Here is a 20,410-nt window from a genome sequence, read left to right on the forward strand (position 1 = left end):
CTGTAATGAGCCCCCCAACCCACCTCTGCTCCCCAGCCCCTCCCCATGGGTGCCCCACCCACCCCAGCTTCAGCCCTTTAAGGGGAAAAAAACAGAGAAAAGCCACAGGACTCTTCACTCCTGCAGTGGCCTCAGGGCTTTGGGGGGCTCATGCAGTGGGGATCGCCCCTCTGCCAGGCAGGAATGAGGAGTCCTGGGGTTTTTCTTGTTTTTTTTCTTAAAGGGCCGTAGCTGTAGTGGATGGGGCAACCATGGGTGGGGGGTGGGGCTCATGCAGAGACCTCCACACATTGTGGGGCAGTGGGGGGCAGCAGGGATTGCCCCCTGGCAGTGAGTCCAGGCTTTTTTTTTTCCAAGTGCCAGGAGCTGGGGCAGGCGGGGCAGCTATTGCCAGACTGGGAGAGTGGGTAAGGGAATAGGCCTGGGTGTTTCGGAGATTTGGCAGCAGCCAAATCTCCGGATCAGATTTGGCCAAATCGATTTGGGACAGTGATTCAAATCACCGAGTCGAATCACTGTCCCCCGAATCAGCCGAACCTGAATCCAAAGTAAACACTTGCCGCTTCACATGTGTCTCGTGTCTAGCCCCAGACTGAGCATGGCCTAAGAAGTCCAGAGCTGTGACTACAGGGAAATTCCCGCTCAGCCTGGGGCTGGAGTATGTTCAGACAATTTTTAGGGAATTTAACTGTTAAAATCTAAAGATCGCTAATGTGAATGTGCACATTTGTAACATTTCATAGTCTTACCAGTTGGCAAAAGTTGGGCAGGTACCCAGGAGGACAACCAAAGTCACATTTCAAACACCCAGATTAGCTATCCTGCCTAGGTCCCTGAGTCAAAAGTCTTTCATTAAAAAATTGTCACTAGAAATGTTTCTGATGTGGGTAAGACACATTTTTTCCCACTAACTGCATTCTTCAAAAAGTGCTGCATTATTTTGGATGATTGTTTTAAGTCTCCCTGCAGCAGATGGCAGATGGCCAATGTGTAAAATATCAGCCAAAAAATTGCACTTCAGCAAAATTATGAACAACTCAAGACGGGGTCTTATAATGGGACCTTAACAGTCTGGGCTACAGACTGCAGCTCCTCTTTCATATATATAATAAGGATTTGGAGATATAAGTTTTCTGATCTCATTTAAGGCTCTTAGTAAAGTGGCCCTATTTTCAAAAGTCCATAATGTTCCCATGTAGAATCAGAGCCTTTATCCCAGGCCAAATTCTGCCCTGGAAAAGCATCTCAATGAATGCTCTTTGTTGCGGGTGCTAACATCCATTTGTATGCTTTCCCCCTACCCCGCCCTTACAATAGAAAGCAACTTGGCAACCAAATTTAAAGTGTGCATAAATCAATAAATGTGTTTTTGAACTATAGGGGTTCTTTCTGGTAAGCAATATCTGTCTAGAACCTGGAACAGGGTGTGCTAAATCCTTGCTTCAAACTCCAACCAGTTAGAAAGCTGGATCGGAAAGGTCACATAACAAGTAATATGTTTGGGGAGCTGGAGGAAAGAACTTCTGGCTTAGATCCAGTAATTTAATTTCATAACAACATTTCATGACATTTTATTAGCATTCCACTTACTTCTTTAAAGGTCCCACGAACATTCAGAAATTTATAAATAATATAGGCAGGCACAAGTATCATTGAAGATAATGCTATTCCCCAGCCAATGCGATTTGCCCAGAGGGGGAAGGTGTAGTCGTCATATGTCAGAGGTTTGAAATTTATAATACTGACTATCACCACAAACTGAGGAAGGAAGAATAAAAAGAACAAAGATTTTACAGCTGTGAAAAGAAAATTGAGTTGAAAACAGTCTTTGTTTGTTCAGTCAGGCAGCCTGCCCATTCCTGAGGATATATGGACCCAAGTTATGGGGCCCAAAAGCCATTTAGCTTTATCCTACCTATTCTGTTCTCTTCTCTACTGAAATTGTTGAATCCAGTAAGGAATTTACCAAGTTTGTCAGTTCTAAAAATACCCAGGTACTCTGTTCACATCTGTCCTCAAAACTAATGAATACCCCAGGGTGGCAAAACCCTGTTGTGGGTACTTCTGAAACCAGTAGGGAATCCTGACTTGTTAAATGTCTAGTTTAAACTAGAGTTGGTGATGTATAATAGGGAGATTCTTGAGTCAAGGGTCCAATAGCTGTAAGAATGTGATAGGGTTCCTGAGAACTCCTCAAGAACCCTATTTCTCCCAGCTTTCAGGGGTCACAATACCTTGTAGGGTACAGATCTTTCCCAATTTAATCTCCATTCTTTCTTTCTATCCCTCAGAGGGGAGCTCAAAGTATTCTCTCCTAATGAAGCCTCAGATGAGCACCAGCTGGTAGGGTGGTAATTCCTTATTCTGATTTTCTCAGGGGCTTAAGAAGTAGTTACGCTGTGAAGGGATCTGACAGCCTAAACAGACATTTAGGCAAACCCAGGTACCCTATAAAAGCAGTTCCCTACAAAATAATGAGGATGATATTTAAAAAGTACAGTACTATATTTAGGTGTCAACCCTTCACTTTTTCTTTTTCTCTCTGCCTGAATCAATATTTATACAAAGCAGAGAGACACCCACCTCAATACGCTGAATTCCCACCAGCGACTAGACTCTCTCCAATTTGTCCACATACTTGCTGTAGTGGGAGGCCAAAAACTGGACACAGGAGTCCAGATGTGGCCTCATCAGTGCCAATTAGAGGGGAATAATCTCTTCCCTTGATCTGCTGGCAATGCTCCTACAGTATGCTGTTAGCCTTCTTTGCAACAAGGGCACACTGTTGGCTCATATTCAGCTTATTGACCACTGTAACCCCCAGGTCCTTTTCTGCAAAGCTGCTTTGTATGTACTAGTCCCTCCAGCTTGGTGTCAACTGCACACTTGCTGAGGGTGCACTCCATCCCATTTTCCAGATAGTTGATGAAGATATTGAACAAAACTGGTCTCAGCATAGACCCCTGGGGCACTTCACTTGATTCTGGCTGCCATTGAGTTAGACATCAAGCCATTGATTGCTCCCTTTGAGCTTGATGATCCAGCCAGTTTTCTATCCAATTTACAGTCCATTCATCCAACCCATATTTCCTTGGACAATGTTGTGGGAGACCATGTCAAAAGCCTTGCTAAACTCAATGTGCATCACATGGAATGCTCTCGCCACATCCACAGAGCCAGTCATTTCATCAAAGAAGACCACATGTTTCCTACTGAAGGAAAGTAGGCGTGTGCTACACTGCAGGATAGAAACATTTCACATCACTGATTGATGAGAAGGCTCCAAATAATATGTGAAAATATAATGTATATCAATATCATATATATTATTCCAATATGCAAAACCCATTGATTACATTTTCTAGTGCCTTGGGTCATTCTGCCTTGTGCTACCCAGCAGTTTCAAATTAAAATATTCAAAGAATAAAATGTCAAACACTACTTAGATAGCTTTGCAACAGCTGCAAGAAGTGTGGAGACAGTGCTTCAGTGAGTCATTTTCTAATGTTACTGTGGATATTTGTGTATCTGTTTATCCTAAAACCCCTAAAGAAAATGATAGCTTCAGTTTCCTATAGAAATACTTGTTTACGTTGCAGGAGAAAGGAATTGCTATAGTAGATTGAATTAGAGGTTTGTCTAATCCATTATCCTGTCATGGACAGTGGTTAGTACCAGAGGCTTCAGAAGAAGACTGGGATATCCTACTTCTGAGACATTTTTCTCTTGACATCCATTGTTAGAGGCAGGTTTATGCGGTAAAGCATGACAGTTTACAGACCTTCCAAAATTCTTTAAAAATGTACGTTTAACTATTGTGACCTGTTGTTGTTGTTTGTATATTCATGTGAATCTACTAAAGTCCATGGTCTCACTCATCTTCGGTAGCAGAGTTCCAAAAGCTAATTGTGGGTTGTGTGAAAAAGTATTTCCTTTTATTAATTTTGAAACTGGCTCCCTCCTAGTTCTTGCCTTATGAGGGTATCATTATGAGAACTATTATCTATGCCAGTCATTATTTTCTACAGGCTTTCTTATACAAATTTTACTAATCTCTCTAAAATAAATAATTCCAATCTTTTCTTCCTCTCATTTTAGAAAATTTTGATTGGATTTTAATGTCTTATGGTTTCTAAAATGTTGGAAAACACATCTATTGCTTTATTTTCATAATTTACTCCACAATGGTGATCAGATATAGGTAATAAAAATGTGTATGGGCTTTGTTTCTCTCCTATAAATCATTTTTATTGTATCCAGATAAAATTTTAAGGAGCCTGAAAAAAATAAGACATTAGAATCCAATCAAAATTTTCTAAAATATGCATACTGTCTCCACTAGTATTGCAACAGTTTCTAAGCTAAGTCAATGATCTACAATATTAGCTTGTTATCTTAAAAGCGGTCTGTGACCACGTGCATGACTGCAGGATGCAATATTCACATATTCTCTGAGCTGTGTATTTTCAGGTTTACAATAGATACTAAAGCACATGCTTTAAAAACAAGTAATGCTTTTGAATTCTCTTCACAGTTTTCTTTTTTCTAAATTGTGTGGGTAGTTATCTAATTCTAAACATGAAATCTATCCGAAAGTAATTCAGAGAAGAATTTGTAGCATGTTTATGGTAGTATGAAGGACAGTGGCCATCATGTTGCATCCCACATCCTATAGACATCTTTGAGCATTTATCTGAATGCCAATAGAGATGAAACTAGATCCTGGAATGTTAAACATGGATAAAACATCTGTTTCACTAGAATTTGGCCCACATCTGTAACAGATATTGGACCCAAAGATCAGGTACAATCATTCAATATTTGATCCAGACATAGTATGACCATTTGGTGGATTAATACTGTTTTAAGTTTTAAATAATCACAGACCTTAATGCATCTGTTAGTATGCTAATATCACAGCAATGTCAAATTTCCATATATTTACCTTGACCTTTTGATCTACAAATAACCTTGAGAGAATCTCTGCAGTATAAACCTACCATTAAATTCTGCTTCTAACCTTTACATAAAACAATCAAATGCTCCCTTCACATTTCAAGGGAAAATCTCAAATCTAATGAAACATCTGTTTGTTTTCCTTATCGCACATCAGAAGGCCTACAAGGTATATTTAACGTGTCTCTTCCCTTGTTGTCTTGCACAGCTAACCACTTGGAGTAATTGCATGCTACATGTGTGTTACTCTACAATTGTGAGCTTAATGTTCTTCAAAATGAAAAATCACAGAAAAATGTGCTCCTAGACTGGTATATCACAAATAGTTATTAAAATGTTGCAAGTTGATACCTAGTTGCACTCTTGAGTTCATTATTGTGATTTTACTATTCAAATACAAAGCACAGACAGAAAGGCTAATGTCTCAGGTGGCTGTTCACTTACCATTTATTAATTTAATCATGGTTGTGTCAGCAATAAATAAAATCCCCCAAAATGTTTTGATTTGTTTAAAATGTTAGGTATAAAAAATACCACTCTGTACTGAGACTTATTGATTTAGAAAAGGACATCACCCAAAAGGTCCTGAACTGTCAACATATTATTTCTGTCAGAGAGCATTTATGGAAAATGGTGTTTAAGTGTCTCTGTTTTTGTCTGTGTTGTAAATATGATGGCTTCAGTGATATAATCATTACATAGTTTCACTGGGCATTTGTGCCTTACACTTTTTTGAACTCTGGCAATAAAGCATTAACATGAAATATAATAGAACCTGATTTTATCAATTATGCTTCAAATTTTGTGCCAAGCATTTGCCCTGTCAAAGGCTAAACTCAATTATAGTCAGCATGTCACTGATATTACTAATCAGAAAATAAACACTAAGGATCAGGCAGCTGTCTGGACAATACAAATAACATGCATAAGTTATAAATGCCTGTACTTCAGGATATTAGACAGCCATTAACTGAAAAAGATTAGGAAAAACACTTTTCCTATAAGCTATCATTCAAGTATTCCAGGGTCCTTGAACTGTCCAGTTAAAGACCTGATATTGATCAGTGTTAACGACAGTCTATAAGTGTAGTGCAGTATGACAATGCCTGTGTTCAGTATTTAAAAGATGGTGACCTGCAATTCTGCGCATCTGGGAACATCTGCAAATGCACTGTACTATCACTTGGTTTCTTTGTAAGTAGGCAGCGGTTGCTTGTTTGTATGATTGATTAACCATTTTATTTGAAGTCAGCTGGTTATTCTTAACACCTGAACAAGACATATTTAAATGAAAAGTAGAAGATGAGGAACAACTCGTAATGGGCAGCAGATTCAGAATACAGAAAAATGGATCAAATGTTATGTCTATATGAAATCATGTAATCCCAAGCAGAGAATCCATCCGATCCCAAATGTAGGACTGTAGGCACATAAGGCTGGAAAGGAAAGGTCCTATAAGGACAAAGTCATCTTATCCTGCTACCTGCTCAAGGCAGATCATCCCTGACTAAACCATGCTAGCCAAGTGTCTGCTCAACCTGCTCCTGAAAATTTCTGGGCGTAGAGATTCCACAACTTTAATAGGTATACTGTTTCAGTGCCTGACCACCCTCATAGTCAGAAAAGTCCTTCTAATCCCCAACCTAAATTTCCCCTGCTGCAGCTGGAGGCCACTGTTCCAAGTTCTGCCTGCATGACCACAGAGAAAAGCCCATCTACTAGGCCTGTGCTAGTTGGCAGCGATCTGATCCGGCCGCTTCAGATGGCCACGATCCAATCCAGAGCTCTGGACCTGGTTGGGGAATCAATGAAATATCTATAACTTTGTTGTTTCATGTCCAATTTGGATGAAACATGCTGGAATGCTAGCCTCTGCTGAGAGCATGAAACCTTCCAAGTTACAAGAATATCAGTGCAGGGGTTTGGGGGGAAATGTACCACAAATTCTTGAAAGCAAACCTCCTGTCACATCTATGTGTCACACCACAGGGGGTTCAAAACTGCAGGGATGGTAGCTCTTACTGGGGCCACAAAGCCTGCCAAGTTTCAAGGAGATTGGTGCAGGGGCTTGGGGGAACTGCACCTCAAGCAGTCAACAAGCAAAACTCGTGCCATGGGTGACATTGTGTGTTAAGGCACAGCAGGGTGACAGCTGCAGGGATGGTGGCCCCTGCTATGATGCCTGCCAGCTCTGGAGGACATCAGTGCAGGGGTTTTTTGGGGCCCTGCACCCCTAGCTGCTGACAGACAAAACTCGTGCCAAGACTGTCTCTGTCTTGGGGCAGTTCAGTTGATTGTCTGTATTGATTCTTTCCTCTCCTTAGCCTGGTTTTGTAGGTGCTAATTGATGCATGTTAAGTCGTTATGTAGTAGCTAGGTCCTGTGTATTGAGCTGGTCCCTGAGTCCCTGGTCCCCGAGTGAATCATAATTGATTGATTAGTAACTGGTAACACAGTAGCTTAGCAGCCAGGCCTGCAGTAGTGTCTCCCCTCTGCCCCAAGACAGAGAAAGTCAGTCCCACAAGTACCCATGGCATGGAGTTTTGCTTGTCTGCAGGTTGAGGTGCAGTTCCCCCTAAACCCTGCACCAATCTTCTTGAAACTTGGCAGGCTTTGTGGCCTCAGTAAGAGCTACCATCCCTGCAGTTTTTACCCCGCTATGTTGTAATACTTAGACGTGATGTGAGTTTTGCTTTCAAGAATTTGGGGTGCTGTTTCCCCCAAACCCCTGCACCAAACTTCTTGGAGCTTCGCAGACTTTGTCCTCTCTCCAGAGTCTACCATCCCTGAAAATTTCATCTAAATTGGACAATAAATAACAAAGTTATAGATATTTTATTGTTTCCCCATTATACCCTATGGTTGGAGCTCTAAGGCGGCTCTGAAGCTCTTCATAGATTTCATAGACATTAGGGCTGGAAGGGACCTTGGAAGATCATCAAGTCCAGGCCCCCACCAGAAGGGCAGGAAGTCAGCTTGGGTCATAGGATCCCAGCAAGATAAGCATCCAATTTACTCTTGAAGGTGTTCAATGTAGGTGCTTGAACCACCTCTGATGTCAGACTATTCCAGACCTTGGGGAAGTAAAGAAATTCTTCCACATGTCCAGCCTGAAACGGTCTTGCAGTAGTTTATAACCATTTGACCTCGTCATCCCTTGGGGCGCTCTGGTGAATAAACGTTCCCCCATATACTGATGGTTACCCCTGATAAACTTATAGGTGGCCATCAGATCACCCCTGAGCCTATGCTTTTCCAGGCTGAAAAGCCTCATAGCTCTCAGCCTGTCATCATAAGGTCTGTTTTCCTGACCTCTGATCATGTGCGTGGCTCTTCTCTGGACTCTCTCAAGCATCCTTTTTGAATTGTGGGGCCCAAAACTGGACGCAGTACTCCAGCTGCAGCCTCACCAAGGCCGAGTACAAGGAGAGAATGACATCCCGGGATTTGCTTGAGAAGCATCTATGGATGCAAGCCAGCATTTCAGAAGCTCCCAACCACTTCGGGAAGCCAAACAAGGCAGTGCTTTGATCTGGATGTACTGCTTCGGACCCCGAAACGTCCGAAGCTTCTCCGGATCTGAAGCTCTGTCCGAACCCTCGCACAGCCCTACCATCTATATCCTCTCTAAAATTTCCCTTCAGTATTTGAAGACTGTTATCAACCCCACTTCCCTCCACTTTTCTCTTTAGACTAAAGAACTCTAGTTCTTTCAATCTTTCCTAATAAGTCTTTCTTCCCAGGTGCCTAATCATTTTTGCTGCTCTGCACTGGCCCCTTTTCAATCTGTCCATATTCTTCTTGAAGGACAAGTACTGGACAAGTAGTCCAGATGAGGCCTCGCCAATACTGAACAAAGCCAAGGTATATAACTCAGTATACTATTGGCTTTTTTTGAAATGTGACAGTGACAGCCAGGTGGGGGAGTGCAACTGAAGTGAGCCTCTTTATGGTGTCCCTCAGGGAGCAGGCAAGAAAGATATGGGATGGGGTGGCAAAGCTTCAAAGCATCCTTTGCTATGAGGACTTCATTGATTCAGTGCTGAAGGAGACCTCTAGCACTGTGCAGGAAGGACTGCCAGAGGTGGCACTAGAAAAGGAAGAGGACATGGACTCCCAGGAATTTGGAAGCTTGTGTCCTCTGGCAGCAAGCAGAAGTCTTCATCTCCATCTGCAGTGGTTTGTCTAGAGAACAGATATGGAACCCTAGCAACAGAGGAGGAGGAGCAAGAGCACAGTCCATTGGTGGAAGAGGCAAGGTCAGGCATCCCCAAGGTTGGGACAATCAAAACCATTGCCACCAAAAGGAAGCAACAGGTGGTGGTTGGAAACTCCATTCTGCAGGGAATGGAGGCATCCATTTGCCAGCCTGACTTGTTGTTTTGGGAGGTTTGCTGTTAGTGTCAGGCTCCAGGCAAATATGTCATGGAAGTATTACTGAGACTTATCTGGGCCTCTCACTACTACCCCATGCTGCTCATCCATGTGGACTTGAAGTATCATCCATGATACTTCCAGGGATGATCTTGAGCAGATCAAAAAAGTGACTACAGGGCTCTGGGTACAAGGGTGAAGGGGACAGGAGCTCAGATGGTATTGTACTTTATCCTTCCTGTCAAGGGGAAGGTCCTAGCCTGGAGTGGATGCATCCTACAGATGAATACATGACTGCACACATGGTGTCACCAGCAGGGCTTTGCCACCTTTGACCATGGGAGGTTGTTCCAAGAGGAAGAGACAGGATTTACCTGATGAAAAGAGGGAAGAACATCTTTGCAGACAGCCTGGCTTATCTAGTGGGGAGGGCTTTAAACTAGGTTTACCAGGGGATGGAGACCAAGGCTCTGAGGTAAGTTGGGAAATGGGTGACCTGAAAGAAGCACCAGCAGGAGGGAGGCCTTCTCATTCTTCCTGAGAAAGTAAGGCAATCAGCTACTTACCTCAGGTGTCTGTAGATAATGCTGAGAGCCTGGGAAACAACCAGTAAGAATTGGAAGTCCTCACACAGTCACAGGATGATGATGTTATGAAATAACAAAGACTTGGTGGGGTAGCTTGCATGATTAGAGTACTGTCATGTATAGGTACAAACTGTTCAGCAAGGACAGGCAGGGAAGAGGAGGAGGAGTTGCACTTTATATAAAAGATCTGTATGATTGCTCTGAGCTCCAGTATGAAACTGGAGACAGGCCTGTGGAAAGTCTCTGGGTTTCAGTCAGAGGGGACAGCGACAAGGGTGATGTCATGGTGGGTGTCTGCTATAGACTCCCAGACCAGGAGGATGAGGTTCTTTAAACAGCTAGCAAAAGTTTCCTGATCACAGGCCCTGGTTCTTGTGGGGGACTTCAGTCATCCTGACATCTTCTGGGAGGGCAAAATAGCAGTGCATAAGCAACCCAGGAAGTTTCTGGAGAGTGTTGGGGACAACTTCCTGGTACAAGTGTTGGAGAGGCCAAGTAGAGCCTAGGCTCTTCTTGACTTGCTGCTCACAGCTAGGGAAGAATTGGTGGGGAATGTAGAAGTGGAGGGAAACTTGGGCAGCAGTAACCATGCGATGCTTGAGTTCAGGATCCTGAGGAGATGAGAAGGAAGGAGAGCAGCAGATCAGGGACCCTGGACTTCAGAATCAGGGACTGTTTAGAAAAGCTGAACATGTACAAGTGCCTGGGGCTGGATGTGATACACCTGAGGGTGCTGAGGGAGGTGGTTAATGTGACTGCAGAGCTGTTGGCCATTATCTTTGAAAACTCATGGCAATCAGGGGAGGTCCCAGCCAACTGGAAAAGGGCAAATATAGTGCCCATCTTTAAGAAAGGGAAGGAGATTCCAGAGAACTACAGACATAAGTCAGCCTCATGTCAGTCCCTAGGGGCAGGCGGGGGGGAGGAGGAAATCAATAAGCAGGTCCTCAAGAAATCCATTTCTAAGAATGTGGCTTGCTTACAGATGTTATAAAAAAATAAAAATAAAAGTGTTTTATTGGAAGAAGCAGTGTGTTGCTCCAACCCAACTCTGTAGCATCTGTAAATATCAGGCACTTTACAGGCTCTTTGGCACTTCCAGCTAAAGCTGATTAAATCAGCTATTGGATAAAATTGCAAGAAAAATGCCCCACTCAAGTGTCTGATCTTTACAGACATCAGACAAACCAGGTTGAAGTAATGTGCTGCCTCTTTTGAGCATATGCAGGGCTCAACATGGGAACACACCAAATTTTAAATAAAGAGCCATTTAATTTTTTTTTTTTTTTTTTTTATGTCTGCAAGCACTCCTGGAGGAGGAGGTGACTAGGAACAGTTGGCATGGATTCATCAAGGGCAAGCCATGCCTGACCAAACTGATTCTCTTCTATGACAAGATGACTGTCTCTGTGGATGCAGGGAGAGCAGTGGATGTGATATACCTTGACTTTAGCAAGGTTTTTGATACCATCTCCCACAACATTCTTGCAAGCAGTAAGGAAGTATGGGTTGGATGAACAGACTGTAAAGTGGATAGAAAACTCGCTGGATCATTGTGCTCAATGGCCAGTTGGCAAGTGGAGTGGGCTCAATGGCTGGTATCAAGTGGAGTGCCACAGGGGTCGATCCTGAGACTGGTTTTGTTCAATATCTCCATCAATGACCTGAAAGATGGGATGGAGTGCACCCTCAGCAAATTTGCAGATGACACCAAGCTGAGGGGGCGTAGTACATATGCTGGAGGGTAGGGATAAGATTCAGAGAGACCTCAACAAATTGGAGGACTGGACCAAAAGAAATCTCCTGAGGAATATATACACATACTTTTTCACACTGCAATGTGCTGGAGATCTAGTATGTCAGAGCAGACTCAATTAATCAAGTCTACTCTGCACATGAACTGACACATGCTGCACTGCATTGCTTGCAGTTGTACAAGGAGCAAAATGCATGTCAATGCAGAGAACATGGCAGCAGTGTGCTTTTGAACTATAACACTTCAATGTGTTTTTCTTCAAAAGTGGACCACTGTCATTTTCTGAGCACTGACATGCATTTTGCTGCTTAGACAATTGCATGTCGCAGCACTGGGTGATTTTCGACATGCTCAGAGGTGTGGCACATGCATATGTAAAAATGTTCATGAGGTTCATTAAGGTCAAGTGCAAAGACCTGCACATAGGATGGAATGATCCCATGCACTATTACAGGTTGGGGCCTGACTGGCTAAGCAGCAGCTCTGCAGAAAAGGACCTGGGGGTTACAGTGGTCAATAAGCTGAATATGAGCCAACAGTGTGCCCTTGTTGCAAAGAAGGCTAACAGCATACTGTAGGAGCATTGCCAGCAGATCAAGGGAAGAGATTATTCCCCTCTAATTGGCACTGATGAGGCCACATCTGGACTCCTGTGTCCAGTTTCGGCCGCCCCCCCCCAGCAAGGATGTGGACAAATTGGAGAGAGTCCAACAGAGGGCAATGAATTTGTTTAGAAGGCTGGGGGACATAACTTATGAGGAGAGGCTGAGGGAACTGGGGGTTTTTTGTCTGGAGAAGAGAAGCCAGAGGCGGGATTTAATAGCAGCCTTCAGTTACCTGAAGGGGGGTTCCAAAGAGGATGGAGCTAGCCTGTTCTCAGTGCTGGCAGATGACAGAACAAGGAGCAGTGGTCTCAATTTGCAGCAAGGGAAGTTTACGTTAGATACTAGGAATAAACTTTTGTTCCTAGGAGGATAGTCAAGCGCTGGAACAGGTTACCTAGAGAGGATGTATCTTCATTCCCTGGAGATAAGTAACATTGGCCTACTTTTCTAGCGCTTTCAATATTTGGTAATAAACTATTCCCTATATACTAATTTCAACTACATGAGTAAAGAATAACTATTGCACTTTAAATGAATGATATACTGCAGCTAAAGAACTGGTCTTTGGAGTCAGTATGTTTTGAGCCCTGTTCTACTGTTTTCTCCTGACTTTATCACAGATATTATCTGTGATCCAGGGACTGTAATACAATTTCCTTCTCTTTTCATCTTTTTTTTTTTTTTTTTGGGGGGGGGGGGGGGGATATTTTGAGATCTTTTGGTGGAAAATGCTACATATGTAAAATAAATAAATATAAATAATGGCTTTGATCAGACATGGACAATAGTGGTGACAATTTTTTTTTCCCCTCTGTTTACCACTAGTCATTCAGTGTACTTTTTATGTTCCCCAAATTTGACTTTCCTGAAACTCCCCTTGGTCACAAAGGAGGGAGACAGTTAAAAAGTTGTCTGTTTTTAAACAGAAAGTATTAACAGTTTAAATGAAGCTGTGGGCAAAATAGCTATTTTTGGTGAGGCAGCACATAAAACTTGGATGATGACACAGTACAGAATTAATGATTCTGACATCATATATAAAACAAAACTTCAAACTATGCAAAGATTGGGTGATGGAAGAACCTCAAAAGATTAAAATATTTGGCTGAACCTATAGAATCCCCTTTCAAACCAAATAGCTTTTAGTCCTCCCATAGTCCAACTCTAACCTCTACCTGGTATTACTTTCCAGGAAAAGGACTTCAGGCCTTCTACCTATGTAAAGACACACTATGTTTGTAAAGGGGTACATTCACTAAAGTCAAACACTGAGCCACGTCACTGCATGACTAACAAACTTCATATAAAATGCAGCCACTGGTATTGTGAGAGAGAATGAAAATGGCTTTTACTGTCCCTGCAATACTATTTGGAATAACAATGAGTAATGTAATGAATTTGCTTGATGTCTCATGAATCTTGTAGGAAGCAACAAATTGGTGGTCTTTCCATGACAGAAAAAAAATAATCACCTCTTACCAGTAAAAAAGCAGGGCTAACAAATTTCCAACATAGTCTCCAGTAGAGGCCTGGCTTAAAGCCCATCATTTCATGGATATCTTTACTGAATCTGTCCACACCTGTAGGTTAAACACAAATACAGTGGATAGTTATGGAATTAGGTAAATGGAAATGTTTCTTCCAAAGTAGAGGCTGTATATGGGTGAAAATCCAACTGTAATGTAGATAATAGGAGATTTGCCATTGATCACCATATGGCCAGAGTTTCATCATATTTGCCTACCAGCTTGGGACTCTATTACAAATAGAATTGCCACTGAAAGATGCATAGAGGAACACAGCTATAGTTTGACTTAAGCCACAATAGATTTCTAACATTTAAATGGTGAAGTGAACACACAGGGTTTTGGTTTTTTTGATTACAGGTTTGTTATAATCAAATTACTCAACCTACTCATATATAAAATAAAAGAAGAAAGAAAAAGGAAAACCCACACAAATTATGCTGATAGCAAAGTGGAGCCATATGTTTGCTACTTCTTCATAACAGCCTTTACTCTGCATCCTTTTTTTTCTTAACCCTGAACTTTTCACTGTATTTCAAGTGGGAAGAAATACATATTACCTTTGTTACTCCTATCATTTCATCTTTCACCAAATTCTCAAGAGTTTAGCCAGGAGCTTCTCTTTCAGTTTGTACTGAAACTAGGACATAAAGGCATGACTCAAGTGTCTCATTTGAGATCTTCTAAAATACTGGGAAATTACTCTGTTATAAAAACTATTTTTTATATAACTAACACCTCTTGCACACTCTCGGTATTTCTAATGTAATTCTGACAGCATGAGAGAGATCTTATTTAGTATTTTTGACAGATACAAGATTGAAGGTACTTGAAACAAAAGCTGTCTGTGGAAGGAGACACAGTATACACAGATGTAGTCCAAGTTTCTCCCATACTGCCTCATCATTTGGGCTAGGGACAGAAGTTACACATAAACCAGTTTAAGTCATCAGAAACTGGTTTAAACCTGTAATAGAACAGAAGCTCAGTACACATAAACCAGTTTCAAAACGGATGAAACTGGTTTAAGATAAACCTGGTTGAATGAAGTATCAGACTTAACTGATCTGGGCCAAACCAGTTTACGCAACTTCTGTCCCAGATCCCTTCCTGGTTCAAGTTAAATCACAGTCCTACAACATCCCTGCATACTTTCTAGTTCTGGGCTGGGCTGTGCTATCTGCTTTAGAGAGCAGGGCTGGCTCTGCCCCTCTGCTCCCTAGCTTGAGCAGTGATGGATAGCTGACAAGGGGGTGGGGTGGGGGGGGCTGTGGGCAAGCCCAGCTAGGGATGCAACCCAGTCTACGGTGGGGGGGAGGGAGGAAGAGTAGGAGGTGAATGACCCCCTCAAGCAAACCCTGGCTGGGGTCTGGAACCAGGAAGGGGGGGGGGGGGCAAACTTCTCTTCCCCTGCTCAAATTTACTGCCAGCTGCAACTGTAGACTACAGAGGCACTTGGAAGCGGGAAGAGGAAGTGATGATCAACCCTGCAGAGTCCTGCTGCTATAAATTTGGACTGCAAATCCCAGAGACCTCAGGGGCAGCAGGAAGAGAAAGTGAACACACAACCAGAGAGCCTGCTCTAGCACCCTCTGGCTTCTGGCCTGAGCCACTGCAGGCATGTAGCTGCATTTCCTGAAGGTCTGTTCACTTCTGTTTCAATTTAATCTGTGCAGTTTAGACTAACCTTCAAAGACTGAATTGATTCAGCCTTGGGCTTTTTTACTGTCTTTACCTAGCCATAATGAGAGGAAGACATTTATCCACCTATGGTGTTCTTAGGAACTTATCCAAAGGTATTATGTGGGACATGACATCAAGATCAAATGATAATTCATCCTGCTTTAGGTCACTATCTATGAACTAGAAGTACGATACTACAGCAATACAAGAGAAAGGGGAGTTGTTCTTTAGGTTGCTGGGCCTTATATTGTTTCAAGCATCATGGAGTTGAAGACCCAACATAAATTACACTTATAAACAAATTGGGAGCCTTTGAATAGGCATAATATATTTTCCTGTGAGTGGCATCATGGTCCAGTAGAACACAATATTTAGCTGAAGGTTTTGAGTGGACACTCTTATGATGAATGTATTTTAGTAACCAGTCAGTCTCAAGATAACTTTCTTATACATACAGACATTGTTCACTTATTTATATTATAGCTATGCTAGCTCATATTCCATGCACTTTATTCCTGACCAGAAATATTTTATCTTTCTATAGAGCATTTTCCACCCATCCTATTTTATTTCTGCATTAAGTGAGAAATTTCTTTTAATTTACTCTGAAAAATGACTGTAAAATGCCCATATTTACTGATATCAATTTCTTCCTGTTTTGGATTTGTAGTTGAAATTCTGGAATTGATTTCATCTTAGTAGCATTTCCCAATAGGAGATCTGTCTAATAAAAGTTTAATCTGTTCCTTGATACTTTTTTTCTCCCATGGTGGTTTATGGTTGGGTGATCACTCCAGCCATAAGAGCTTGAAAAAAATCTTCCTGCTCAAAGTGCTCTTAAAACTCTATTTCTCTGCTTGTAAGTCTCTAAGATTAAAAAAGGGTTCTTGGCTCTGAAATGAGTATTTCTCTGTGAGTGGTGTCATACTCATAGAGAACTAGTAGCCTGCCAAGTATTATTATACTGGAGAAATATTTGTGGCTAGCAGGTTTGCTTTTCATCCTGAGCTGAACAGGCAAACAGCCATAAGTCTGAAGGCTTTTTCCCATAGGGATTTGTTTCCTGGAGTTCAAAGTTACAATTAACAACTCACTGCAATATTATTGTTGTTCTTGGTGAACAATAAATACAGTGGAACCAATTGACTTGCATGACCTAATTTCACTAACCATATTTTGTTCTGTTTTCCCCCATTGTATTCAGATTAGTATTCATTGACTCTGTGCTTTCTGATCATGGAATCCACAAATGTATAACCTTGAGCAAGAAGGGACTCTGTTCCCCATATTAGGCATGTGTTACCATTTCAATATATCAGTCAAACTCTGCTTCTATTGCTTTCTGTATGAAAGACAAAACAAACCCTACATATTCTCAACCTAAGATCAAATTCTATTCCCACTGGCATCAGTGACAAAGGGCAGATCCAAGAAAAGGACCTGGATGCCTAAAACAGAACATAGGCAGCACCATGCAGAGATATCTGAGGTAGCTCAACACAACCTAGGTTGTGTACCAGAGGTGTAGGTAAGATAATTAATTCTCCCCAGAGGTCCATGCACCTGGTTTCTGGCTAAATCCTACTGAGCTCCAGGAAGTTGATGGAGTAGCATTTAAAAACCCCAAGAAGCCAATTCAGAGCATGTCTAACACATACCATCAGGACTGGGCTCTTAGGAAGTTCAGCAATAGCTGCTTTATTTCTATGAATTTCTGTTGGTATTCCCAGGTGTGGTTCCTTAGGGTCCACAGTACTTTTGCTATTTTATGCTACTATCTAATTCTTATGGAGGCAGTGGAAATCTTTGTAGACTTTACTAGGAGTTGGCTCTGCTCTTATAAAACTGTGTTGAAAGAGCATCATGCTATGGAGATCTCTGCCCCAACTTTATTTATTTCTACTTACAAGCTTTGTCCCCAGTTCAATTTTTTTGCTCAAAATTTGCAACAAACATCCACAAACTAAACCCAAACTAATTCCATTTACTTGTGAGTTTTGCACATCACTTCTGCATCTCTAGGCATGGATGGGAAGCAAAAGTAAGAACACCACATGAATGAAATGGAGGGAATGTCTACTGTCATTATTTTTTTTTCCAGAAAGCAGAAAGTTCAGGGAATCTCATGAGAGAGTCTGTATTAGAGACAAACTTTGATTCCTGTCTTATAAAGTTGAGATGATCAGAACATTTAGGTGCTATCAGATCAGACCCTCTGAATCTGCTTGGAGGCTTACCTGTTCTTAATTACAGCTCAAGTATTCTGTTCCCTTTAATGGATATTTAAGTAATTAGAAAACACAGTTTGAGTGCACCATTTTTATAATCAAAGGCACAAGTTCAAATTGGCTAATTCTGAACATCTGTGCATAAAATTGCCTTGGGTAAAAAACACTCAATAAGTGAGCAAAGCAGAGTTGAAGAAAGAGTCTGTAAACACTTCTATTTAATCTGATTGTATTTGTAGCGCTCTCTGAGAACACTGATGTACCTGAATTTCAACTAATGAGATACTAAGGGTGAAACTAATCCCAGTACAGAGGGCAAAACACAAGGTCTCCTAAGAATGTATAGGATGTTTTTGGTACCATTTCTACTGACAACGCAAAGTAAATAATTGCAAGTCCTCAGACTGAATTTGAGCTATGTTTTGCTTTTCAGTACTGTATATATGTTCTCAAATAATGACTCTGGAGCAACTTCTAAAGCAGAGATATGCATGCATCTTATTTATGGAAACATAGGGATGGTTTTCTTTACATATCTCCATTTCATTCATTCTTCAGTAAGTAGTATACTGAAAAAAAACAAACAAAAAAACCCAGTAAAGGCTGTTTCAATCAGGATAATGAATTAGTGTCATAAATCCAACATTTAACTACTTCTTGGAAAAATATGTATTGTTTTTAATATGTGAACTTCCCAATACTTCTCACTGTGACTGCTATTATGATGCGTTTAGGTTTCATAATCAAAGACCATGGGTCAACGTATTAACGCTAAAGGGAATTTCATTGTAATCTCTGAATGAGGTAATCAGTGAAGCTGTTTGATTAATGTGCCCACTTAAATTTTTCTCTTACTCTACATATAACATTTGGAATGTTACATCTGTAACTGATTGTTATTGACATATGGCAAATGAATCAATAGGCTTAAGGGAACAGATTAGAAAGAAATATTAAAAATAGGTAACAGTCGTACTTGACGGTAAGCCTTTCATGTTAAAACAATATGCTTTCATCTCAATTGCATGTAGATCACTGGATTTAATCTTGCTGAAATTCTATATGCTGCCAGTGCCCCACACAATACCCTATTGTATGAATTACTTAATCCTTATTAAACGTTTAGGATGAAATCATCCCTTTGTGGAGGGCCAGCAAAAGGCCTAATTGCCACTTGAATCCCACATGAACTCTCATGTGGTCCACTGGCACTAGGATAAAATTGATCTATTTTTTTTTTTTGAGTGTATGGGAAAGAATGGAGTGGTCTGCTTCTAGAAAGGAACAGGATGGTTGCAGCTCTCATCTGGAGTCCCACGAAATTTTTAAAAATATATTTCTGTTACTTTCTCTTATTTGTCTCTGCTGGAAGAACTAATATGCTGCGATTGTCTGCCCCCTCCCCTCCCCCAACCACATGAGATTAAATATTATTGGCATTTGTTTTCTTTAATTAAAAAAAAAAAGTAATTTTTAATAGCAAAGTGCCTGTTTGATTAAATGTTATTAAGAAAAATCAAGTCTTTAAAACTAGAATTAAGAAAAGGGTATAAATGAATACCATATTTTCTCACATACAATACACTCTCCCCCCTTCCTCCCCCACCAAAAGCCCAGCTGCTGGAAATGTCAGTGTTCATTATACATGAGAAGTACTATAAGAACAATTTCTGCTGGTTGCTGGCAAAAGTGAAAGTAATATCTGCCAGTGACTTGGGGAACAAAACAATGGCTCGGCTCCTTAGCTGATGCTATTCAGTTACTTACTACAAGGAAAATTTGTTTTTTCTTCATTCTGCCTTTCAGAAAAAGGTATGTATTTTATTCTAGGATATGTTGTACATGAGAAAATACAGCACTCTTAAATCCTCTATCTTGATGCAATTCAATCATAGTCACCCTGTATTCATCTTTCCATGCATGCTCCTTCATACCTTTTCTTTGGACAAATATTAAATGAGCTATTATTTGTGTAGATGTGGGAGGCTGTGCACAAAACTAACATACCTGCCTATGAATAAGCAGGTTCATTTTAAAAGTGCTTGATCAGCGCTATAAGTTTTACTGACCTTCAGGAAAAAGCTGTTAGGCATTAGGAAGAGAATAATACAAGCAGTGATTTTTTTTTCCCCCCCCAATAGGTACCTGAGCAATCACTTGGCATGAGCCTCAGTGAGGGAGGAAAAAGGGATGGTGGCATATCAGAGTTAACTTAAGTATGGAAAGTTTTAGGACAAAAGGGTTTGTTTGACATTTTTTTTTGAGCAAGTGTGATTAACATGGAAGTAGAAATTCATTGTTAACTGATATTAAGCTTCATTCCTTCACACAAATGTTTCACCACAAGGATTATTGCTTGTAAAAGCTTTATACCAGTTTACTAGTAGCAAAACTAATTAAAAGATTTAATTTTAGAGAGCGGTATCTGCCTTTCCTCAAAATGTGTATCAGACATTTATATCATGTTTATATAAAGGAAAAAAAGGTAGAGCTATCAGTGCTAAAGTAGCTGTACTTATTACTAATAACAATAATAAAAAGCTCCTCCTTCCCTTTAAGCATTCAGATGGCCTTTGGAATAGAAAGCTTCATAACAGACATGCATATTATTTGAAAAAAAATCTAAATATTTCCACATGTTTTTTAGTCTGTGCCAAAATGTCAAAGCTTGCCATTGGGCTGAACTACAATTCCT

At 41.0% G+C, this 20,410-nt stretch overlaps 1 protein-coding gene across 1 annotated transcript in view; it reads right to left on the reverse strand.

The window, feature by feature from the left end:
* Positions 1 to 20,410, reverse strand: part of SLC6A2 (solute carrier family 6 member 2) — a gene marked incomplete at its 5' end in the record, with an annotated part of 133,336 nt that overhangs the window by 9,223 nt on the left and 103,703 nt on the right. The window contains 2 exons of the mRNA XM_014517700.2: positions 1,591 to 1,758; positions 13,758 to 13,858. Of these exons, the coding sequence (XP_014373186.1) occupies positions 1,591 to 1,758; positions 13,758 to 13,858 (269 nt within the window). The remainder of the gene's footprint in view (positions 1 to 1,590; positions 1,759 to 13,757; positions 13,859 to 20,410) is intronic.

Source organism: Alligator sinensis, unplaced genomic scaffold (genome assembly GCF_000455745.1).
Source record: "Alligator sinensis unplaced genomic scaffold, ASM45574v1 scaffold97_1, whole genome shotgun sequence".
Classification (NCBI taxonomy): domain Eukaryota; kingdom Metazoa; phylum Chordata; order Crocodylia; family Alligatoridae; genus Alligator; species Alligator sinensis.